This window comes from Neofelis nebulosa, chromosome 3 (assembly GCF_028018385.1).
Source record: "Neofelis nebulosa isolate mNeoNeb1 chromosome 3, mNeoNeb1.pri, whole genome shotgun sequence".
Taxonomy (NCBI): Eukaryota; Metazoa; Chordata; class Mammalia; order Carnivora; family Felidae; genus Neofelis; species Neofelis nebulosa.
This window is the reverse complement of record NC_080784.1, coordinates 138652971-138677931: the sequence shown is the minus strand read 5'-3', so window position 1 is coordinate 138677931 and position 24961 is coordinate 138652971. Positions and strand designations below refer to the sequence as shown.

At 38.2% G+C, this 24961-nt stretch overlaps 2 protein-coding genes across 8 annotated transcripts; one reads left to right on the top strand and one right to left on the bottom strand.

Annotated features, from left to right (window-relative positions):
- Window positions 1-6: 6 nt before the first annotated feature.
- MRPS18C (mitochondrial ribosomal protein S18C) lies at window positions 7-4944 on the top strand. 3 transcript variants are annotated; one of them, XM_058722030.1, is made up of 6 exons: window positions 7-139; window positions 1378-1430; window positions 2736-2819; window positions 4088-4145; window positions 4666-4725; window positions 4811-4944. In XM_058722030.1, the coding sequence occupies exons 1-6, from the start codon at window positions 40-42 to the stop codon at window positions 4885-4887; spliced, it is 432 nt and encodes a 143-aa protein (XP_058578013.1). In that variant the 5' UTR covers window positions 7-39; the 3' UTR covers window positions 4888-4944. The 3 variants fall into 3 exon arrangements, with proteins under 3 accessions (XP_058578013.1, XP_058578014.1, XP_058578015.1); XM_058722031.1 differs by lacking the exon at window positions 2736-2819; XM_058722032.1 differs by lacking the exons at window positions 2736-2819; window positions 4088-4145.
- On the bottom strand, window positions 3931-24276 carry ABRAXAS1 (abraxas 1, BRCA1 A complex subunit). Of its 5 annotated transcripts, none has more exons than XM_058722025.1 (9): window positions 24090-24276; window positions 21814-21904; window positions 17624-17660; window positions 16472-16538; window positions 14759-14952; window positions 13279-13398; window positions 12246-12330; window positions 9518-9632; window positions 3931-9129 (listed from the first exon to the last, which is right to left on the bottom strand). In XM_058722025.1, exons 1-9 carry the CDS (start codon window positions 24174-24176, stop codon window positions 8696-8698), a joined length of 1230 nt encoding a protein of 409 aa, XP_058578008.1. In that variant the 5' UTR covers window positions 24177-24276; the 3' UTR covers window positions 3931-8695. The 5 variants fall into 5 exon arrangements, with proteins under 5 accessions (XP_058578008.1, XP_058578009.1, XP_058578010.1 ...); XM_058722026.1 differs by lacking the exon at window positions 24090-24276 and adding an exon at window positions 23924-23942; XM_058722027.1 differs by lacking the exon at window positions 21814-21904 and having other exon boundaries at window positions 24090-24233.
- Window positions 24277-24961: the final 685 nt, after the last annotated feature.

Sequence of the window (24961 nt, the reverse complement as noted above, 5' to 3'; positions counted from 1 at the left end):
ATTTGGAAAGAGGATAAGGAAGAGGAGGAGCGAGGATCCATGGCGGCGCTGGTTGCTGTTTGCAGTGATCTAGGGAGGAAAAAGTTGGCGTACTTCATAAAGCCAGCTCTCTGCCTCAGAGATCCTAAGACTCACGCGGGTAAAGTTTCCATAATCTATGCTCTTTTGTGGCATTGCAGCCGTTGCATTGGCCCTAATTAGGTTGGTGGAGTGGTCACTGTTAGCCAAACGACGCCGGTTTCTAGGCGATTAAGAGCTTCTCCAGGATACGTGGGAATCTGTAATGGCCCGTGACTAGTGTTTTAAGGCAGAAGGGTGCGTGATTGTCGTCGAGTACACTTTTTTAACCACACGAAGAGAGTGATCTCCTGATTCTCAGAGTACTTGCTTGAGAGCTCTGGGTAGAGTTGGTAAGGAAAGTACATTTCCAGAGTCACCCAGCAGCAGATTATAGGGGATGTCTAACGTTCCAGATCAGGGCGAAATGGTGACATGGGCTCTCGAATCTGTCATTTCTGCACGTTATCTTTTCTGTCTATACTTTCTTTAGGGGGTCTGTTACTACATTTTCCCTATGGTATAACAATGCCTTTCTGTTGCTTTCCCGGTATTTCCATCAAAATCTGCCTCTAACCGTTGAGTGAAGGGAAAATAAACTTCAGGAAGAGAGCAGGTGAGAGGTTGTAGGGGTAGGGAAATAATATGCCTTTTCCCCAAAGCCTTGGAAAGCACATTCATCATAAATCTTACTCTGCCTCACTTCTAGAGGTTTTTATCTTGTCGTTGTTTGTAAATATAAAACCTCTTAAAAAAAAAATCTTGTTTAATGTTTATTCATTTTTGAGAGACAGAGACAGAGCATGAGTGGGGAAAGGGCAGAGAGAGGGAGACAGAATCTGAACCAGGCTCCAGGCTCTGGGCTGTCAACACAGAACCCCACACAGGGGCTCCTCACGAACTGCGAGATCCTGACCTGAGCGGAAGTCCGACTGCGAGATCCTGGCCCCAGCCGAAGTCCGACGCTCAACAGCCACCCAGGCGCCCCAAAATCTCTTTGTTCAATAAAAATTTTAAATGTTTATTTTAGAGAAAGAGAAAGAGTGTGAGTGGGGGAGGAGCAGAGAGAGAGGGAGATACAGAATCAGAAATCTGCTCCAGGCTCTGAGCTGTCAGCACAGAGCCCAGCCTGGGGCTCAAACCCATGAACCGGGAGATCATGACCTGAGCTGAAATCGGATTAACTGACTGAGCCATCCAGGTGCCCCCAAACCTTTCTTTTATATTGTATCCCTTGGTTCACCTTGCTTCCATAAAAACAAAAATATTTCTTTAGTTACAGAGCTAACAAAAAGAATTGGTTTGTTTGTTTAATTGCAGTGCTGTGGAGAAGCTGTTCACAATATACGCAGGTAGCCAGCAATGAGGACCTGGTAAGGCTTTTTTTCTTCCCTTTAACGCATTTGCAAATATGAGCAAATTCTTACATTTTAGCTATTTGAATAAAGTTCAGCTGGACGACAAAACAATTAAGAAAATAATCAAAGTTTGAAAATTAGAATTCATTGGTGAATCAGCACTCAAGAGAGCTTGGAAGTAAGAGAATTTCTAAAGATCTACCAAGAAGCATCAATTGTGTAAGACCATACTTTTCTTCCTAGATCTTAAATTTAAAGATATATGTGCTTTAGAAATTAAAGAAGGTAGTTTTGGTGTGTGCAGTAATTGCAGAATATCCAACAGAGGAATTGGACAAAGTCTCTTCTCCATTTCAGATTCAGTTCTTTGTGCCATTCATTACTGGGGGAGTTTGGGGGGGAGTGGGTTTGGTGTTTTAGTAAGTGAGTGATCAAAATTAAAGTTTTACAACCAGGATGTTCAATAGTTTCTTTTAGCTGTAGATGTATTTTTATGGGTTTCATGTGCTAGCTTTGGGCTTGGCCAGTATAGCTTTTCCTGCTATATGCAAAGATGATTTGACACTAATCAAACCATACAAAACATTTTAACACAGTGTAGAGAAGGATTGTAATCATTACATGTGAGCTGCATATAAATTGGATTAAGAGTCTGAAGCGTTGGAAAACAGAATTCTAGTCCCTTGAGCATCCTTCTTGGTCATTTAATGCACACCACAGTTCAAGAGAGTAAAGGACATTACTAGAGCTGTTTTATAGGTCATAAATTCCCCTGAGATGCTAATAAAATATGGGCTCTCAGAAAAAAGCTCACAATTTCATTCACTTGAAATTTTGCATACAACTACAGGGGGTTAAGGTCTTCAAAGCCATTTCTAGATAAGAATATCTTGATTGGAGACATGCCTGTACTGATTATAGACGGGAGGCATTGTGACAGAAGCATTGGAGGTAGTAGTGAGGACAGAAAAACCAAAAAGGTTGAGATATAAAGCAGTTTGGGGCCATGAAAGGTATCCTGCCATAAACAGAGATTGTATTCTATCCCAGAATCATCCTCCATGATTTAATTCCTCCTCAGCCAAACCAAAGTATGCATACAAAACGTTTATAAACACACTGAAATCCTTAAAATGGTGACTCTTTTTTAGAAACCTTGATTTTTCTTCTACAAGCCAAGCTGTCATATTTATTCTTTTTCATATTAAGAAAGGTACAACTAATCCTTTGGATAGATTCAAATGTGGTAACCTTAAGATTTAATTCTATTTTAATATTAACACATTAAACTATTAGATTTTTTTCTTTCCTTTATCTTAGCCCATTCCAATGGAAAATCCTTATAAGGAGCCTCTTAAAAAATGTATTTTGTGTGGAAAACGTGTAGATTATAAGAATGTACAGGTGAGATATGGTTTTACTTCACTATGATACTTGATTTTAGGATTTTTGCTCCCTTGTTAGTCATAACTAAAGAGAATCAAGTCAGTTTTATAACAGGCTTTGTGTAGAGGCACCTGTTGTAGTAACTTCATAATTTCAAATCTGGTTTTCTATGTACAAGGCATCCCTTTTATTAAAATGAGAGCCCTTTGGCTCTCCCTCATCTATTATTTCAGCTCAGTGTTTTCTTCCTTTTTTCCCCCCCCTCTGCCTTAAAGGTCTTACCAGTAGCTTACTATGCAGGGATTCTTAGTTGGTAGAGTTAACAATTTGGAAAAAGCCCCTCTGCTGAAGTTGATCTCTGTACTGATACACTACCAATATCACTGCTTCAAAGGTATTTTTACTTGTTGTCCAGGGCTCAGCAAATTAAAAGTGGCAAATCACAGGCAAGAATGGTTCTGGAGTTAAGTATCCTGACAGTAGCATAAAGTGATAGCTGCCTTAGGAGCAAAACCATTAAATTTAAAGCACGTCAGGAGGATTATGCATAGTGCCAGCACAGTGCCTGTGACCTGAAAAGTACTAAAGAAGAATTTAAATTAATAAAACACAAAATTATGGCAAGTGGCTTGATGTACCTGTTGAAGACCTCACTGTAGTCTGATAGAATAATGTGATAGCCTGTCATGATAGATGAAATGTTTAATGCTAAGCATAGTATTTTAGGAAAGTATCTGTGGAGGTCAAGGAAACAGCTTTAGCACTGAAAACAAGTGCTCATTAAGCTGTTGTATAGACTTTTTTGACACACTGGATAAGAGATGTTAATTTTGGTAATTAGCTTTTTCATTTAAAAAGATGATCTAGGGGCGCCTGGGTGGCGCAGTCGGTTAAGCGTCCGACTTCAGCCAGGTCACGATCTCGCGGTCCGTGAGTTCGAGCCCCGCGTCAGGCTCTGGGCTGATGGCTCGGAGCCTGGAGCCTGTTTCCGATTCTGTGTCTCCCTCTCTCTCTCTGCCCCTCCCCTGTTCATGCTCTGTCTCTCTCTGTCCCAAAAATAAATAAAAAACGTTGAAAAAAAAAAATTAAAAAAAAAAAATAAAATAAAAATAAAAAGATGATCTATTAATAGAATGGACATAGTATTTTTATTTAATGAATTTTGCCTGAAATTAAGCCTTTACATAACTTGACAGTGATATATACATTTTTTAATTTACACAATCAAGGTTGAACAAATGTATTGATATAAATTTTTTTTCTTCTCCAAATAAAACTCACAACAGCTTTTGTCCCAGTTTGTATCTCCATTTACTGGATGCATTTATGGAAGGCACATAACAGGTATTTTGTTTTCTATTATAGCAACTTATAAAAATTAGATAAATCTACTTGTTATTTAAGAAAAATGGCAGATATTCAGATTGTGCTATAAATCACTATTAGTCCAGATATGACAGTACTTTGAGAAAGCCTCTTTGTAGGCCAAAAGGGCTATTATTTTACATGTCTTCTTATGCTCAGAGCTAACTACAGGCGGACATGTAAAAAAAAATTAGGGCTTAAGAAAATTGCATTGATGTTTTGGAGTATACTATAATCATTCCTATTTATTTAAACCTGGGGCCAATTGCCTCTAGGCCAAGTTGGATCTACCACTTGTTTTTGTAAATAGCTTACTTTACGTAGTGTCTATAGCCACTTTGTGACTACATCAGACTAAATTAGGACACTGTATGGCCCACAGAGCCTAAAATATTTACTACCTTGCTGTTTACAGGTTTTCTAGCCTCTCCTTAAGATAGTTGTTGTGCATTTTGAGTGCTGACATTTTTTTATGAATATGAAAGCATTTCTTTCATAGGTCTTTGTGGGAAGAAACAGAAAGAAATCACGAAAGCAATTAAGAGAGCTCAAATAATGGGTAAGAGCATCTGAAAAACTGAATTGGGCTAATCGAAAGTTTTTGCTCGTTATCTTTTGTGAAGAACTTTCATTCTTTTTTACAGGGTTTATGCCAGTTACATACAAGGATCCTGCATATCTCAAAGACCCTAAAGTTTGTAACATCAAGTATCGGGAGTAAATTACATGTCTTATCATCAGTAAATGTATTTTACAATAAATGCTTGTATGGTTTTAATATTGACTCAAAATAGAAGATTTAGTAATCTTTGAGTAGAAAATAGGCTAAATCTTGCCAAACGCTTGTAAGTTTTAAATTCTTAATAATTGAGATCTTAAAAGGAAAAAGTGCTTCCGCTGCTCATTAAAGAAACATTATTTAAAATGTTAATACTCATCACATTTTACATACATACAAACTTTAAAAATTGGTACTGTAGGATTGTCATTTTATCTGGTCCCCACTTAGCTCATACCATATACAACTCATAGTGGGATTTTAAGTATGGAATAGAGGACTTGGAATTTTACTTTAATCCCAGATTTTGTCTTGTAAATGGGATTTTAGGCATATGGTTGCATCAAGGTGGAATGCTTTTATTAATGCCCAAATTCCATGTGACAGAGTGTAGACTTGAAATTGCTTAAATTTTCTAACTACCAATATTTAAGTATGCCTGGCCAGGACAGTGGGTGTTCCCTTTATAGAGACATTAGTTACGTGGGAATGGTTAGTGGTGCAGTCATAGGCCCTAACATTTATTCCTGGGCTAGTCTATCTTGAAACTGTAGTGTACTTTTTTTTTTTTTTTTTTAAACATTTACTTACTTTTGAGAGATAAGAGACAGAGCATGGATGGGGGAGGGGCAGAGAGAGAGAGGAAGACACTGAATCCAAAGCAGGCTCCAGGCTCAGGGTTGTTAGCACAGAGCCCGACACAAGACCCAAACTCATGGATGGTGAGATCATGACCTGGGCCAAAGTCGGACACTTAACCAACTGAGCCACCCAGGTGTCCCGGTAGCGTAATTTAAAATGATCCATAAACAAATGGTCTAGTAACTAATTGCCAAAAGATGAGAGTAACTGGGGGAAAATGATATAGAAGGACCCTTTTCCTTCTTTTCATTTAATACCAAAAGGTGGGTCATCAAACTTAATTATGGGAATTCAGCTGGTACTGACCTTAGCATGCTTCTCTATGACTGGAAGTTTAGCATTTCTTTCTTCAAGATGGATCATTGTGCCAAAGTATGAACTAAATACATTACCTCTCTATAGTGCTTTAGGAAACTGAACTTTGTATGAAGGCCTGTTTCTTTTAAGGAGTCTGAAAAATCTTTAGTTACTGTCTTAAGACATTTGCATATGTTGGTTGCTTATTGGTTCTGCTGGTCCTAGTCTAGCTTGTTTTATCTGTTGATTAGTAGACTGGTACATGGAGGGCAGGAAAACACTAAAGAGGCAGATGACTCCAGACTGGTAAGTAGCAGCGTAGTAAATAAGCAAGAGAACTTACTTACAAAGCTGGTCTTGGGTGACCACAAGACAGATCTCAGAAAAACAGATCTCTGCACCTGCCTGTCAAGAGTCTTAAAAGTTTATATTGAGGTCTTAACTGGGTTTAGTCACACACAATCCATATGGTCTTAACAGCTTTCTCAAGTCCATGTCCTTGGAACACTCCTAATGTGGTAACAGTAGGCAAAGTGTACATTCCAAGGATGGGAGGGGGTGAGAAACCTTTGTCTCAGTCCAGCATGCAGGTAAAGTAGGTGATGTGTGCTCAGTGACCTCCAGCAAATCATTTGTTGGCTGCATTTAGTCATTATGTTCTATGTGATGCTCTATATGCTCTAGTGATGTTTGTGGTTATTTTAATTTTAGTGTGTGTGAGTGGGGTGGGGAGGGGCAGAGGGAAAGCGAATCTTAAGCAGTCTCCACGCTCAGTGCAGAGCCCAACACGGGGCTTGGTCCCACAAACCTGGGATCGTGACCTGAGCCAAAATCAAGAGTCAAAAACTCAACCGACTGAGCCACCCAGCTGCCCACCTGCCCCATTTGTGGTTATTTTTAAGTCAGGTTTCAGACTGCCAACCTATTTCCCCTCCCTCTGCCCTGTGTTGTTACACCACAGTGCTTCTTAGGTAACCAGTTAAACAGCCCCAACAGAAACTCTTTATACAAAACATCTCAGTTGTTATGTGGGCTTCATTAGCACCCCGTGGGTAACTAATACATGTTAACATAGATAAAAGATAATTTTGATAGTAGCTAGGAATTTGTTCTGCCACTAGGAAGTAGCAGATGGAAAAGCTATGCTCAAAGTTTGTGTTCAGCATTTCATCCAGTGAGTGAAACATGAAGGCTTCATATAATGTGTAGGCCTTGTGGAAATTTCTCACAATTATGTAAAAGAAATAAAACACACAGTAAAAGCTCTCTTAGGCAACTTCCATTTAACCAGCTCACTGGATTAAACTGGAGCTTTACATCCTCAAATATCAAACTGAAGCCCATAATTCTTCAAACCTGTTGAGTTCTACATTGCCAAGAGTCAGCTATTTTGTTCCCCAAGTCTGTGTCAGTTTCGTCACTGTATTGATGAAGTAGGAGCATTAAAAAGTTACTGCAATGAAAACTAAGTAAATGCTTTCCAAAAACTTATAAAGATAACTAGCTTTAAAAACAGTTGTCAGGGTGCCTGGGTGGTGCAGTCAGTTAAGTGTCCCACTTCGGCTCAGGTCATGATCTCGTAGTTCATGAATTCAAGACCCACATCAGGCTCTGTGCTGACAACTCAGAGCCTGGAGCCTGCTTCAGATTCTGTGTTTCCTCTCTCTGCCCCTCCTCCGCTCATGTGCACGCACTCTTTCTCTCTCAAAAATAAAACATTTAAAAAAAAAAAGTTGTCAAGTTAGGTGTGGTTAGGACAACTAAAGAAGGGTGGAAGTAGGAGGATGCTGTGAAATGGAAAAAAAAAGTAGTAGCATTTTGTACTTACGTTGCTTTGCAAGCTTCTTTAAATTCTTTATAAAGAAACTAAAACTGGGAATTATAAAAGTTAAGTAATGGATGTGACTTATATAGGAACACCAGTATACTCACAGAAAAGTTCCTACCTTTTGTCCAACAAAAGGTTGACAAAATGAATGTACAACTCCACTTTATGTTAAAATGAAATCTGCGATAGACATGTATATACAAATATATATACACATATGCACCATTTTTGGTTCCCACTTTAACTGGTGTTTTTAGCTACTTGACCAGCTACTGACCTCAGACACACCATTACCAGACTTCTCCTGTACTCAAATACTGGATTCACTCAATTTTGTGTAGAGGACTCTAGACTAGGAAGAGATTATTTGTGCTGTGTTTTAGTTGTGCCATAATCAGAACTGCCAGATTTAGCAAATAAAAATATAGGACATGCAATTAAATTTGAATTTCAGGTAACCAATGAATAATTTTTTAATGAATGTCCCTAATATTGCATGTTTCCAGCATTTTATCTGGCAACCCTAGCCACTTATAACTTAAGGAGTAGAAACTGTAATGACTTAAATAAAAATGAAATACCTCTTCATATTTTTAGACATCTTCTTCTATTGTGTTCTAATGCTAGTCTTTCTTTTCCAATTCTAAAGTATGCTATATAAGTTTAAAAGAACCATCTACTTAAATTAAGTCTTTCCCTCAACAGTTTTGTAAAAGGGGCACCTGGCTGGCTTGGTCAGTGGAGTGTGTGACTCCTGATCTTGGGGTTGTGAGTTCAAGCTCCTTGCTGGGTGTAGGAGATTAGTTAAAAATAAAATCTTTCAAAAGGTGGGGGGCAGAAAAACGTTATGGTTTTAAAATAAAGTGCTTTAAAAAATAAATGCACTAGAACTTATGTATTACTGCAAATTGTTGAACATAGTAAAGACAATATAAATGTCTGGCTTTACCCTTCAGCCAAAGCTCTCCTTTTGGCCTAAAAAGATCAAAATGTAGGAGACTGTGGATATTCACCAGAACCCTTCATTTTTTCAATCTCTTCATCTATTTCAGGGCTGCTCAATGTATATGCTTTTTCTTGATTACTACTATCAGTATCTGTTTTAGATGGTTTGTTTTGTGTCTCTAACAGCCGTGACTTCTTGAATTGCCATCCATCATCAGTATCTAAAGCTTTATGTTTAATCATTTGCGGTGTACTGCTAGCTGGACTAGCTTCAGGAATGTCGGTGTATTCTACCATTAAGGTCAGGTTGTCTATCACATCAAGATGGTGGTTGGCAGTACAGCTACTTTTAGAAATATGCCTATTTTTCAAAGAGATAACACATGAATGAAGAAATTCGCAATCTGGAAAAAAGGTCCGTAAAGCTTCGCAAAGAAAAATGTTCTCCTGAGGGTCTTTTTCGACGGTCTCCCCTAAACAAAATAAAATTAACAGTTCAACATGCGGTATTTGTTTTACAAAGCTTTTGTAGTGATCTATTTGTTAAGTCAAAAAGAGCTTAACTGAATATTTCTATCCTCCAAACTCAGAAAAATAGTGTGCATAATCCCAAATTCTAATTTACAGGCCACTATATTCTAAACGAGAATTTAAGTTGTATTTTTTAATATCAACAATATAGTATAGCTATAATAATACCGAGTTCTTTGTTAAGTAGGATTTAAGAGTATTAATAAAACAATTATTTTTAATCCTAAGGTACATAAGTTCATCAGTTAGTTTAGTGGGCTCATCCATAGTTCAGTCAGGATTTTTTTTTTAAAAGCACAGAAGGCAGTGATGTGTGAACCTTTTACTTACGTGCTACTTGAATTTGTGCCTGTTTTCTTTTTTTAATTTCCCACTTCAATCTGTGTACATCCTTTAGTAGTTTCTCTACTGCTCGCTCACTGTGTTCTACTTTTTTGCATATACTCTGCAAAATAAAATAAGGGCGTAGATAAAATTCTAAGTGGTGTACTACAGCCTAGGTTCATAAACAACAGAAAGCCCTTTGTGGATTTTATATTATTATTAGCCTTTATAAATTTTTTTTTTTATTTTGCTATTTTCTGAAGGAATGCAACAAGCACTTGTATGGTGCTTTATAGGTTATAAAATGCTTTCCAGATGTATTAACTTCCCATTTATACACACACAGCTTTATCACACCTGTTATCTGCATGGTAATACACAGAAATAAAAAACAAAAATATTTAAGTCATTTACTTTGAAACAAAAAATACTGTAGTATTTTGAGATGCATATTTACTCCAAACACAACCTTAAGAAACTGACAATAGGGGTGCCTAGCTGGCTCAGTTGGTAGAGTGTGTGACTCTTGTCTGGGGTTGTGGGTTTGAACCCCATGCTGGGCATAGAGATTGCTTAAAAATAAAATCTTAAAAAAAGAAAAAGAAACTGACAGTAGCAAGTAACTATGTTTTACTGGTACTATGAAAGAAACCAATGTGCAGACACAAAGGGAAGAAAGTTCTGGTAGCATTTTGGCTCCTGGTTCCAATTCCTTCCCGAAGTTCAGCTGCTTTCTGCCTACAGCTCCTGTAACATACCTCTATATCCCCTATTTTAGCCCAAGTTAGTACTTTTGACATAAGAGTTCTAATATATTGCTATATGAAATATTCTGCCATTAAAAAGAACTAGACTATGTAGCAACATGAAAAATGCTTAGTGACATCAAATAAAAATCATGACAGTCCCCAACATCATCAACTACATAAAAGCATGTGTATATATATTAGGGAAAAACCAGAAAATATGGTAAAGTGAAAATAGTTATGTTACAAGTTGGGATTCTGGACATGTCTGTTTTCTAAAATTCTGTATTATCATTCACATTAAAAACCAGTGTGCATTAGTACTATAAAATGTATTAACCCTATTTCTTTTAGCGTGGTGTGTGTGTGTGTGTGTGTGTGTATATGTTTTTTTAATGTTTATTTTTGAGAGAGAGAGTGAGAGCACACGGGGGAGTAGCAGAGGAAGAGGGAGACAGAGGATCTGAAACAGGCTCCACACTATCAGCACAGAGCCCGATGCAGGACTCAAACTCATGAACCACGAGATCATGACCTGAGCTGAAGTTGGATGCTTAACCAACTGTGCCACCAGGTGCTCTCCCTTAGTGTGCTATATTGAGGAGTACGGTGGCCATGGAATATACTACTCAGATCTCCACTGGAGGAAGCATAGTTGACTGACAGCCCTAGCTACCAAACTTTCAGGTCAGCTACTGAAGCCACACTTTCCCTCAGCCACTCTTAACCAATGACTAAACACAGTGGGTATTAGTACAAATCCATTCCTGTAGGACAACTTTGCTTAGCCACCTCTCTAGCCCTGTGGTCTTTTTTTTTTTTTTTTTAATGTTTATTTTTGAGACAGAGACACAGAGTGTGAGTGGGGGAGGGGCAGAGTGAGAGGGAGACACAGAATCCGAAACAGGCTCCAGGCTCTGAGCTGTCAGCACAGAGCCCAATGTGGGGCTTGAACCCATGAACCGTGAGATCATGACCTGAGCCGAAGTCGGATGCTTAACCGACTAAGCCACCCAGGCGCCCCTCTAGCCCTGTAGTCTAAAGCTCTCTCTACCCAGTTGTCCTCCCATCCTGTCTCTTCTCTCAGGTGTCAGACTCAGCATTGTAAGTCCCCCTGCCTGTTCTTGTTCCTCTCCCTTTTATCCTTCTCAGACCTAATCTCTTACTTGTCTAATCCCATCCTGAAGTCTACTTCTCAACTGATACAATGAAACAGAACTTAGTCCTGTGGTAGATTATTCTGTTCTCAAATACATGCTTCCCTTTTTATCCTGTAAAAGGATTATATATCCCTGCCTACTTCCATGAAATAGGGATATATAATCTGGCCCATGAAATGTGAGTGGATGTGTCATGTAAGCTCTGAACAGAAGGGTTTTTTTTGGTTTTTTAATTAAAAAAATTTTTTTTTAATGTTTACTTATACTTGAGACATCCACACACACACACACACACACACACACACACACACACACACCATGAGCAAGAGAGGGGCAAAGAAAGACAGAGACAAGAGACAGAATCCGAAGCAGGCTCCAGGCTCTGAGCTGTCAGCACACAGCCTGATGCGGGACTCGAACTCAGGAGCTGTGAGATCATGACCTGAGCCGAAGTTGAACGCTTAACTGAATGAGCTACTCAGGTGCCCCTGAACAGAAGTTTTAAAGCTGTTGTGAATTTCCACCAGCTCTTGCTCTTTTCCCTTTGTCATGAGAAGAGCATGTCCCATATAAGGACTGCTCCTTCAGTGTGGATCCTAGAATAAAGATGACATTTAGAACAGGAGCAGAGCTGCAGCCAAGATATAATGTGAGTGAGACTAAACCTTTGTTTTTGTAGGCCACTGAGATTGAGGTCTTTGTTACTGAAACTAAACCATTAGAAAAATACGAATCTAATCAAATGTCAAGTTATCCCTAAAAGATTTGTTTTCAATTTGATATGAACTCTAGAAGTAGTCTTTAAAAGTGTTTGATATGTGAACTTACCTTTAATTCCTCTTGTAAAGAAGCATACATTTCATTTATTTTATGTACCTCCTTTAAAGATCCATCTTCTTTAAAAAATTCAGAGCTGTAAAAATTACCATTTTGTCAAGCAAATGTATAGAAGTCATTTTAATACTATGACGAAAACTTATTTGTAGTTGAGGAGCAACAGAAGATTCTTTTTACTGGTTTTGCAGGGACATTTTGTCAACCTACTTGTTCACAGCAAAACCAATCAGAAAACTTAGTTCATGTATCTTCACATTAGCGAACTTCAAAGCCTCTTACGTACTACTGCCAAGACTCAAAAGATGTTAAGAAAAATAAAGACTGAAGGAGAGAGGGGGAGAAAGGTTTTCAATTTTTAAAATATTTTACTGAATTTAAGTCATCGTTGATTAAAAGAGGCAACATTATTTTATATACCAAAAAGACAAAAACAAACAAAAAACCCGGTAAGGCATAGTTTGTAAATTATCCCAATTAGAGATAAATGTAAAACTGTGCATCTCAGAATTAATGTATTCAGTTTCTTTAAAACTGTTAATTCTTGTGGAACACAAAAATAAATAAAATCTAGTCTCTTATTCTCCAGTAAGTACCCTGTAGTACCAGTGTTGTTATTTCTGACATTATTCCCTTAACGAACACACAACAGTTCTAGCTATATAGCTGTAGCCTATAGTATGAGTGAGTCTTGGCTAAAGCCTCATATTTTTGTTGTTACTTAATATCCAATCTAATTTTATGCCTTTATGATCTAAATTGCTGCCTTAGAAAATTATTTTCAGGCCAGCTACTTACTCTTAGAATATATATGTTGACATACACAGGATATACAACAACCCTTCTCTTTTCCGTGTATTATAAATGGACAAGTGCTAGAAAGAAATACGGAAACAGTAAAAAACAGTCTAGTTTATTTGAAATATGTGGTTATTACTTTTCCTTTAATTTTTATTTTGTTGTGTAATAAAAATTAATTTCAAAAAATGAATAGAAATTTAGTGGGAAAGCAGCTGAAGAATCTCACCTGTGTGTTTTTATTGCTCGGCTAAAACCAGTGGACTCACAGGAACCTGATACAGTTTTATAACCCAGTTGTTCAGACATGCCTAGATTGGCCACCACTAATGGTATCCTGTGAAAAAGTCTGAAATAATAAAATTTTAAAATATAAAGTTAGAATAAAGTAAAATATTAACCTCTCCTTATTATACCTATATATACTTATACATATTATATATAGAATACCTTTCCCCTCCAAGATTAAAAAATAAACAAAAACCCCATTCCATACTACTTACCTGAAATGAAATTTATTGACTTGAAGCAAATGGTATTTAAAAGTGATGAAATGTGCATCGTGCAAGGTAATTTTGTGAAAACAATACCTTTCTAAAAAAATTTTTTATTTTAGAGAGCATGAACTGGGGAGAGGAGCAGAGAGAGAGACAGAGACAGAGAGAGAGAGAAAGAGAGAGAGAGAGAGAGAGAGAATCCCAAGCAGGCTCTATGCTTAGCATGTAGCCCGACATAGGGATCAATCCAACAACCCCGGGATCATGACCTGAGCCAAAACCAAGAGTTAGACACTCAGTCGACAGAGCCACCCAGGCGCCCCTAAAAGAAGACTGTAATGTCTACTTTAACATGTAAAAATAGGCAGTATTGTTGAGATTCATCCTGTCTTCCGTGAATAATAAAATTAATCTTGGCACCAGGGTGGCTCAGTTCGTTAAACATCCAACTTCAGCTCAGCTCATAATCTCACGGTTCGTGAGTTTGAGCCTTACATCAGGCTCTCTGCTGTCAGTGCAAAGCCTGCTTCAGATCCTCTGTTTCTCTCTCTGCCCCTCCTATACTCTTTCTCTCTCTCTCTCTCTCCCCCCAAAATAAGTAAACATTAAAAGAAATTAATCTTAGGGGCACCTGAGTGGCTCAGTTGGTTAAGTCTCTGACTCTTGATCTCAGCTCAGGTCTTGATCTCAGGGTGGTGAGTTCAAATCCATGCACTGGGGGTGGGTGTCAAGCTCACTTAAAAAAAATAATAAAATTAATCTTAGTTGGTACTCTTTTCACTTAATCCTCATATCCCATGAGAATGTTGTTTACATAACCTGTTGGGAGTCTCTGTTAACTCATTTTGGTGGACCACCAAGAACAACCTTGCTTCTTTCTTTGCAGAGGTTATAGAAAAGCTGCTCAAGTACCTAGGATTAGTTCTATATTACGTCCTTTAGGAATCATATCCAAAGTACACATATTTTTTCCACCTTATAACAAATCCTCTGTGGCAAAAACACAAGTCATCATTCCATACTGGGCTTCTAATTTCCTTATGTAACCTTCATCTTCCCCATCTATAAGAAAATATGGTACACTAACTTCAGACAGTTACTGTAACAAATGCAACAGTATTTGAAATATTTGTTAGGCTGCAAAAAGTACAATGAAAACATTGAGTATATTTTTCTATTAACTGAAAACAGCCAATGGCTGGCCAACATTACCCCTTCTGAGGTTTATATAAGGCATGCTCCAGCCGATGAGTAGAGCAGCTTTCTGTTATTATACTTGGTGTTAACAGCAGAAAAACCAGTTCCCGGCTTGAAAGATGCTTCTGTAAGTTTTTATGAAGCAGTCTCTCTCTAAATGTCATGATCTGGTCTGAATGACGTCGGAATTTGTACCAACCAACCACAGCCTGAGGGAAAATACAGAAAGATATCAGGTGTAGACCTTAGTGGTTACAATTATTATCTGTCTTACTGTCATAATTAAGCAATAAAATTGACAACCTTTAAAATGGCACTCTTAAATTTAGCAAGATTTTGGCATATAGAAACAAAGTACATACTTAAGTATATACTTTATATTTATCAAGTATGTAAACTGACTTGTGTAGTCAAATTATCTTCCATTCAGTTATGGAGCTACTATTTTACTCATATAGAGAAAAAAAATTCCTAACTTCTTTTAGTTTCTTGATATCATTTGCTATTTTAAAATCTTAGTCTTTAGTCAAAATTTAAATGAAGAAAATGTCAATGAAAACAAATTTACTTCCTATATGGATATTTGGTTTGCTAAATAAATTGAACCCAATAGCTTTTAACTGAAATGTATATGGGAATGATACCACCTTTAGAAAGTGGGTTTCAAAATTGAGTAGGATCATATGAAATGGTTTTACAAACTGTAACATTTGCTGAACAAATTTGTTAGTATTACTAAACTTTTTTTTAAAAACTGGAAAATAAAATCTCATTTAGTAATTATAGTTTAGTAATTATAACAAAGAGCAACTACTTTGCTTAAAGGTCTGTGTATGACAATGTCAGCAACTAAGTTTTGTATCTGCACATTTAAACTAAGGAAATTAAAAGTTTTCTTCTTTTTAAAACTAAAAAATTTTTGTAAGTACATTTTTAAATACCCAAATATAATCAGGGGCAAGCCCAAAGCATTTTCAACAAAGGAAGTTTTTTATAAGAAACTTACTGAATCTACTTTTATTCTCAACTCAGAGACCAAAAAGTTTTAAGAAGTACCCCCCCCCCAATTTTGTATCTGGGGGGAAAAAAACCTGTTTTGATCATTCAACAAGTCTTACCTAAACACCAAGTATACTAGTAAAGGTTAGATGCTATATAGCAAAGCGCTTTAACTGCAGCTATGTAAAAGAACAGTAATGAGTTAAGTCCTGGAATAAACGGTATGGGAAGGGGTATGATAGGAATGTGGAAGAGGAAGAGATCAATGCTAATTAGAATAGTCAAGAAAGTGGGGTGCCTGGGTGGCTCAGGCGGTTAAGCATCCCACTTCAGCTCGGGTCATGAGCTCAATGGTCTGTGGGTTCAAGCCCCACAGGGGCTCTGCGCTGACAGCTCAGAGCCTGGAGCCTGCTTTGGATGCTGTGTCTCCCTCTTTCTCTGCCCCTGCCCCGCTCATGCTCTGTTTCTCTCAAAAATAAATAAAAGTTAAAACAATTTTTTTTTAATTAAAAAAAAAAAGAATAGCCAAAGATGAGAACAAGATTAATATTTTTAATGACTGGTTTTGCTCTCAGAGCAATCCCTTTGAACTTCTGGAAGGAAAAAGCCTTTCTTTCTTCACTTGCTTTATAGAACACTGTGAAGACAAATGTTGCCAAAAACTTCCGTTAAAGTATTACACAGTTTTAGGATATAATACCAAAAAACCCCCAACAAGTCAGGGAATACCTTTTTGACACTTGATAATATTTTCTTCAGTGCTTGCTCATTTAGTTCACCAGAAGAATTATAAAAGCTGTAAAAGCCAAAATTAAAGGCATTTCAAATAGGCTAAAAAAATGGATTTTATTAGCATTTTTAACTTTAGTTACTCCTTACCCACCCAAAATCCATATACCTACTTGCTGGTCATATGAAGTTCTAAAAATAAGAATAAAGTTCTCAAATTAACAGACTTAAAGTGGTAGAAACAGGAGATCCATAAGCAATGAAAAAGGCAAAGGAGTGGAGAATCCAGGGATCCTTCATTCAACAAATATTTCTGTACGTCCGTTGTACGTAGAACACTATACAAGCTCTAGCTTTTTCTGGCAGAGCAGTTTAAGACCAAACAAAAGCCTTTATTTCTATCATCCCCTACCACAGATCTTTCTCACCTTTACCATATGCTCCACTGCAGTTCTTATACAACCTTAGCTATGTGTACACACAGTGTGACTGTAAGATAGTAATGTTAATTTTTCAAGTACAATTGACATAAATCATAAAGCCATTTCATTAAAACTACACCATGTTGTAATTGTTTGCTTTATGAAAATGTATCTAACTTATGTGTGTATTTTTCTACATGTATGTTATACCTGAATGAAAAGTTTTAAGAAATATCATAGCCTATTAGGGCTACAGTGCTATTACTATCTGTAGGACTAAAAACACAAGTTTTCACCATAGAAAGGCAATAGGAAGCAGGCTGGATAAAGAACCTAACCAGGCAAAAGATTACATTAGAATATGGTAAGTGAGGACACAAATGATCAAATAAACTGGAATGAAAGAGTAGAAAAAAGGGCTGCTGTTGACATATGAGAATGTGTCACTGAGTTTAGAATATGCAATGAGGTGACTGGGTGTGAGAAAAACCCTCTAGGTAAACTGGTACCTGGGAGAGGCAGTGGAGACCAGCGAAAGCAAGCATATAAATACAGAGAAAGAACTATTAGGGTTGAAATGAACAAGTGAATTTTCTTTAAAAAGTCTTTTCATTTTTATCAGTACCACCATGTATAACTGACAATTAAGATATCTTGTTAGTTTTAAAATTTACTTCATTCACACAGAATAATTTTCACAATAGATCATTTACTTCCTCTTGCTACTTACCTAAAGAGCTGATAGCATGGAATATATTTCTGGATGTCTGGAAAAAAGGAATTTTTTGCTATGATTATATAAGTTATCATTTGAATAGCATACACCAAGCACTTCATATATGAACAGCATATACTGAGGGAGGAAGTACTTTACCATGATCTCATTTAATCCTCACCACAAAGCTATGAGACCAATCGTTCCTTCCATTTTAAAGATGTGGTAACAGGTAGAGAGAGTGGGGGGCCAAAATTCAAAGCCCGTGCCTCGGTCTTAACTAGAACACTACACTCACTCTCAATAGGTTTAATAATGGCAACACAAGAGATAAATTTAAAGTTGCTATATTTTCATTGGGTTCTAAAAAGGTCATGCTCTAATTCTACCCTATTGACAACTACAGCTGTTAAAGGGATTATCTTTTGTTGTTCCAAGCAGCTGCTTCATAAAGGATTTGTCAATGTTAACTACAAAAAAAAAAAAAAGCTAGTATCCTTTAGGAAGTAACTTTTATTCTCTTTCCAGTAGAAATACATCAAAATACATCTGAATTCTGGTAGCTACAGATGCTGTGCAAAACAGAATAAATTCTATTGCATAAGACATTATTATAAGTCTTGTAAGAAATATCCAGATGAATATGGTGTCCCCTCTATTATTCCAAACTTCCAGATCTCTCAAAATTATTCAAGGAGCAGTATGAGTGAAACATCCACATCTGATAACAAAGAAACTTATCCAGTGCACACAAGTCCGGGGGCACCTGGCTGGCTCAGTTGACAGAGCATGCGACTCTTGATCTCAGGACTGTGAATTCGAGCCCCACACTGGATGCAGAGAATACTTTAAAAACAACTACAGAAAAAGAGAATACAAGTCCTTCTGGGCTTCCCACTTTTAATTGTAACTTGTGTCAAAAATCAAATTTTACCAGACAGCATTTACTGGATTACTGTAATAGCAATCACTTATTTCAGATAGTTCCTGTGACATGTCCTCTTTGCATATCTCTTAGCTGGGCAGATCCTAGCCAGAGTACTAGAATTTTTTTTAGTTACTTAAATCAAAGACATCAGTGTGATTACAGAGAATTTGTGAATCTTCAGCAAGGTGAGGAAACCCACTATCAAACTGCTGTTGAATCTCTTCAAGTAAACATCTGAAGGCTGTAGACATCTCTGCATCTTTATACCTGCAAGTGCCATCTTTAAAGAGAAAACTACATGAAATCACCATTTCAATAACTTTATGTGTATATTAATAAAAGTCATTATTCGGTCTATTTAAAAAAGGAAAAGTGATCATCCTCTTGAGACATTTTTCTTCTAGAAAATGTATGTTACCCTCAGACAAATCCCTGTTTAAAAAACCACAACAACTGAACAGAAACAGTCTTTGTAACTGATAACTGGTCAAACATACTCTGGTGTAGATATGGGAAAATACAAAAATGAAGAAAATCTCACTAACCAAAGCAATGTAGTAATTTGTAGATCCTGGATTTTACTTGTTATCATCTAATAATCCAACATTTTAAAATAATTTGAGCAAATACTTAAGTGTTCCTATAGCATTTGCCTAATACCTTAATGCTTAGCATTGTTCCAGCACGATGGAGTTGCTAGTAAGTGGTTGCTTAAACTCCTCAAAATACTTTTGCTTACTTTGGGTGGTATGCCAGTTACAATGTGGGGGGAGGGGGGAATGCCCCAAAGGTTTGTTTTTAAAGCTTCTGTCTGACAAGGAAAAAAACCACATTAACAAAGTAAAGCTACAAACTGTATAAACACCTGTAACACATAACAAACGGCCAATTTCCCTAAGTTGTAATTTGGTATTACAAATCAATTAAGAAAAAGCAAAACAGAGTAGAAATATAGTCAAAGTATGCAACAGTGCTGTCCTTTTCAACAAACAAAAGCTAAAAAATACAAATTAATATAATTTCTTTTCATTTATCGAATTGGCAAAGATGAAAAGATTGGAAAATACCTAGTGGTGGCACCAGTATGGGGACCCAGGCACTTTTACATATTATGAAAGAGTCTTAAGAACATGACTTTTCCCAAGGCAATGGTCTACCTCTAGGAATTTGACTTTCCAACAGACTCGAAGTCATAGAGATACATGCACTACAAAGTGTTATTATATTGTTTTGTATTAAAAAAAAACAAAGTCATTCGTAACTGGTAAGTAGATACAGTGGGAATATAAAGCCATTAGAAAGAATGGCAAACTATACACATCGATACTATTCTACACTAACAGAACAGTATCAATGGAGATATTTATCTTGAAGATATTTACCCATTTATAGTATAATCCCTTTCGTGTAAATAAAAATACACATTTATATACATGTGTATTATTAATGAGCAAAAAAATACTCATAAAACAGTGGTGACCAGAGAAGACTCTATTGAGAGTGAATTTAAATTTACTTAATATATTTACACATATATACTACATTTAAATACATATATAAATCTACATATATACTTCCATTTTTAACCTTTTAAAGTGGCAAACAAAAAATGACATACAGTAGGAATATAAACTGGTAAAGTATTTCTGGAAAGCAATTTGCTAATACAGATCAAGAACCTTAAAAATGTTCGGGGTGCCTGGGTGGCGCAGTCGGTTAAGCGTCCGACTTCAGCCAGGTCACGATCTCGCGGTCCGTGAGTTCGAGCCCCGCGTCAGGCTCTGGGCTGATGGCTCGGAGCCTGGAGCCTGTTTCCGATTCTATGTCTCCCTCTCTCTCTGCCCCTCCCCCGTTTATGCTCTGTCTCTCTCTGTCCCAAAAATAAATTAAAAACGTTGAAAAAAAAAAATTTTTAAAAAAAAGAACCTTAAAAATGTTCATACCCTTTGACACTATAATACCACCCCCAAGAATCTATCCATAATAAATGTAGGAAAATATTTATGTACAAGGATGGTCACAGAATATAATTTATAATAATGAAAAACTGGAAACTACTGATTATAATTTAAAGGACTGCTGAAATCACATAGAGCCATTAAGAGTAAGAAACCTAACAGAATACACTGCAGTTATAAAAAATGATATTTAGAGGATTGTTTAACATACGGAAGTGGTCATGACACAGTATGATGTCATGATGCCACATTTTTTATACAGCATACTACCAATTTTGTTTTTAGAAATATACTTAGATAAAACTCTGTTAGGTAATCAGAGCCTCCCCCTCACCCCCCATATATTTTAAAGCTCCCTTTTCCCTTTCTTCCCTGAAAGAACAGCTGCCATCTGCTGCAGGTGTTTCACCACCCACTCGTCAAACCCTTCAGTCTTGCCTTTTCCACATCACACTCCAGAAGTTACTTACAATGATCTAAAACGGAGTCGAAAAAACGGAGTTTTTCAGTTCTCATCTGCCAATTTTTCTGTAGCACTTAGTGTTTCTGTCCAAACTGTTTTATCTTTTTTAGTGGTCTTGCTTACTGGTTCCTTCTCCTTTTGTTAGGCCACCTTCCTACCACTTAAATACATGCAGGAGCTAGTTCAGCCGCGTTTCCCCACAGTAATCTTACGGCATCTTATGTTCCACACTCTTGCTTTAGGCCAGAGCCATGATTTTAATTGAGAAATGAATACAATGCATCTTTTAAGATCTGCATTAAAAGGTTTTATCTATTTTTTAAAACAATTTACAAACTAATTTATGCTGATCCCATTTAGTATAAACCATCAACTATAGTAGACACAGAAATAAGTGATCACAGGGGCGCCTAGGTAGCTCACTCGGTTGAGCATCTGATTCTTGGTTTCTGCTCAGGGCATACTCTTGCGGTTTGTGAGACTGAGCCCCACATTGGGCTCCATGCTGACAGCGTGGAGTCTGCTTGGGATTCTCTCTTTCTGCCCCTCCCCTGCGCTCTCACTCTCTCTCAAAATATATAAAGAAAGTTAAGGGGCGCCTGGGTGGCTCAGTCAGTTAAGCGTCCGACTTCAGGTCAGGTCATGATCTCAGGGGTTGAGTTTGAGCCGCACATCGGGCTCTGTGCTGAGAGCTCAGAGCCTGGAGACTGCTTTGGATTCTGTGTCTTATTCTCTCTCTGCCCCTTCCCCACTTGTGCTCTGTCTCTGTCTCTCAAAAATAAATAAATGTAAAAATAAAATTTTTTTTAAATGTATAAAGAAAGTTTAAGGAAAAAAAAGAAATTGAGTGACTCACCAATTGTATAAATAACTTCAACATCATCCATTTGGGAATCAGTAATACTATTCTTGGCTTCACCTTTCACTTCCCCAAGAAGAAAACCTTCCTATAAAGGTAAAAAGCAATCTATGGAATATCATGATAGAATTACTACTCAATCACTTAACCAATATATCCCAAGATCAGGTGAGGGTCCCTGGTGAGGGACCAGGTACACTTTCAGTTTAGTTGGGAAATATGAACAGTTCAATAAAAATGAATAGAAGAGATTGTAAATACTGCTGTGATTTTAGCACACCTAGAACATAAAAGGCTTAAAGCCAGAAATGAGTAGATAATGTCTGAAGAAGGAAGAGCAGGGTAGTTTGTCTTGGAACAGAAGGCTCCCCTTTCTGAGTAATGAAATTATGGATAGATGGGAATAGCGCCAATAATGAAACATCCCAAATAACTAGCCAAGGACTCTGGATTAATGGCACATGCTTCTGGGAGCCAGTGGGTGCTTCTGAGCTATGAAATGACACAATTATCAGTGGCTTTAGACTAAAAGTTATACAAAAATATTAAAGATTTGGAATTCAGTATCAAAGTCTAATTTCTAAAAGGGGATCTAGGAGCCCTAATTGTTTTAAAATGCAGGCATTTTGCCACAACAGCAGTGATGTCTTTGAATTTCAGAGAATTCAATATTTTCATTTGGCACATTTAAAGACCCAATATGCTTGATGGACAAAGATTTTATCTTCTTTATAATTAGGTAAGAATGCCCCCTCCCATTCCATTAAAAAAAAATGACCAAAAAAAAAAAAAAAAATGTTTCAATAATGTGAATCTTTACTGGAATCTAGGGGGAACAATCCAGAACTCTATAGTCCAGTTTTTTAGACAAACCCTGGGAAAGGAAGCAGTGTCAATGCAAGAATAGCTATCCAGAAAATCACCTTTTAAAGATGTTAGGAAAAAGATGTAAGAGTAATGGCCTCTCTAACACGATGCTATTTCCCAAGGGCTAATCCTACAGAGACTTAAGGACCCATTTTGTTTATATTCACACAAAGACTTTCCAAAATAATTTCCACAGCCACACACATTATAAATTGTCATATATTTGCTCTTAGCTAGGTATTAATCTACAAAGTTATTTAAAATTGTAGGGGTGCCTGGGTGGCACAGTCAGTTAAGTGTCCAACTCAATCTCACTGTTCCTGAGTTCCAGAGCTGATGGCACCCAGCCTGCTTGGGATTTGGTCTTTCTCTCTCCCCCTCCCCTGCTTGTGCTCTCTCTCTCAAAATAAAGAAAGAACCCCCCCCCCCCCCACTTTAAAACTGTATACATGAAAGGTATCAACTCCAACCTTATTAGGATTGTGACAAAAAACAATTTTGGAAACAACATGAAATGAAATACACAATATTTAGCAGAAATCAGTAGGCTGTGTTCAGTATGGTATTCTCTAAACTGTACTAGCATACTAAGCTCTTAAATCTAAGCCAGTATTTCTTGGGCTCAAAGTTTTATAGTATTTTTCTGATTTCGTAAGTTTTTCAAAACGTGTATTGTATTTAAAAAACTACCTCACTACTTCATCCGGAGATTTTTGAACCTGGCAGAAGTATGAAATAATAATATCTAAATTTGAGGACAAATTTAAATGTTTCTATTGTAACTGAAAGCATCAAAAAGGAACTAGCTGAGGCCTTACAATTTCATAAACTTGACACCAATGCAAACAAAAATCAGGTATCACATACTCCAAATTAGGCTTTCCCATCCACTAAGCTTTGCCCCAGAACAGCCACTGGATGCATCTTCTATTCCTTCACTGGCCTACAATTTCAACAAACGCGCACAGCAGCTGCTCTGCACGAAAAAATTCAGCGGCCTTTGAAAACCACTATCGGTAGTTAGGAGGAACGTAAAGTTAACCCGCAACACCTTTCCTACCGTAGTGGGAGAACGCTATGTGAACTCTCCATCCTTTCACAACTAAGTTTAATCAGAAAAAAAGGGGGGCTGCTGAAAAAGAAACGCGTGTGTGTGGGACACTCCGGTCCGGGCGAAGAAATAAACACTGGTTAGAAAAGGAATGGCTACTCCTGGAGACTTGCCGGACGGGAGACACACCTACGACCGCCCGGGAGAAGGACAAGGCAAAGCCCCAGGGCAGAGAACCAGCGCGGCGCCGTCGGGAAGCTCATGGGCGGGGGCCGGGGTAACGGTGGCGAAGGGTGCCCGCGCTCGGGGCCTCTCCCGAGGCGACGCTGGAGCCCGCCTCGCCCCTCGGGCTCACCGTGTCCGAGTCGGTGTTGAGGTGCTGGAAAGCGAGCGCGCCGAGCACAAAGCCGGAGAGCACCGCCGACGTACTCTCCCCCTCCATGCTTCCGCAGGCTCAACGCGCAGGGGGGATCGGGAGAAGCGGCCCGGGCCCGGCTCCTTGAGCGTCGCGGCGGTGAGGCGGGGCCGAGCGAGGAGGTGGTGCCTGCGCCGGCGCACTGGCCTCTGCGCGCTCCGCCGAGGGGGCGGGCCCGGGGAGGCGAGGGAGCTCCCGGTGGAGGAGGGCGCGGCCAGGCGGCTGTGGAGGGCGGGGCCGGGGCGCTGTGGGTTTTTCACCTGGGGCGCGGTCCCGGTAGCATCGTGGCTTCCGCTGACGGCTTCGCAGTAAAGGCGGCTGGTTGTTGGCCACCACGAAGTGCGTTTGGGTGGCCAGCTGCTGCCAAGGGCCCTGTGGCGTATATGCAAACTATAATAAATGAACAATGCTGACAGAATAGAAACAGTGCTTATGTCGCTGTAATAGCACAATGGAAATACCCTGGGTATGGATTTCAAAGTGCGTGATACTGCCATTTACCCATTGAGACCTCTAGCATACTGGCACCCTTTTCATAGTCTCTTCTAGAACTCTTCGGTGATGTTACATCGTGTGTGTGTGTGTGTGTGTGTGTGTGTGTGTGTGCGCGCGCGTGTCTGTGTGGTGGGGTGGCCGCTTCGGTTTCTTTGAGGATTTGCTATCTTTTAGAAAACTAAAGAATCAGGTTAAAGAATATGCTGATTATAAATATTGTTTAATGATATGTATAACCGTGTTGTGTTGAGTCACTTGATATAAATGGTAAGGGGAGTGGGAAGACCAGGGCTTGACGATATTCCACACACAATATG

What these genes read in the sequence shown, in the direction of transcription:
- MRPS18C (XM_058722030.1), top strand. Translation starts at nt 40, where the DNA reads ATGGCGGCGCTGGTTGCTGTTTGCAGTGATCTAGGGAGGAAAAAGTTG. An exon ending in AGATCCTAAGACTCACGCGG is followed by an intron (nt 140 to 1,377) that starts GTAAAGTTTCCA and finishes GTTTAATTGCAG; the next exon opens with TGCTGTGGAGAAGCTGTTCA. An exon ending in TAGATTATAAGAATGTACAG is followed by an intron (nt 2,820 to 4,087) that starts GTGAGATATGGT and finishes AACTCACAACAG; the next exon opens with CTTTTGTCCCAGTTTGTATC.
- ABRAXAS1 (XM_058722025.1), bottom strand. Translation starts at nt 24,176, where the DNA reads ATGGAGGGGGAGAGTACGTCGGCGGTGCTCTCCGGCTTTGTGCTCGGC. An exon ending in TATTATCAAGTGTCAAAAAG is followed by an intron (nt 14,953 to 16,471) that starts GTATTCCCTGAC and finishes ATTTTCCCTCAG; the next exon opens with GCTGTGGTTGGTTGGTACAA. An exon ending in CTTTACAAGAGGAATTAAAG is followed by an intron (nt 9,633 to 12,245) that starts GTAAGTTCACAT and finishes TTTATTTTGCAG; the next exon opens with AGTATATGCAAAAAAGTAGA.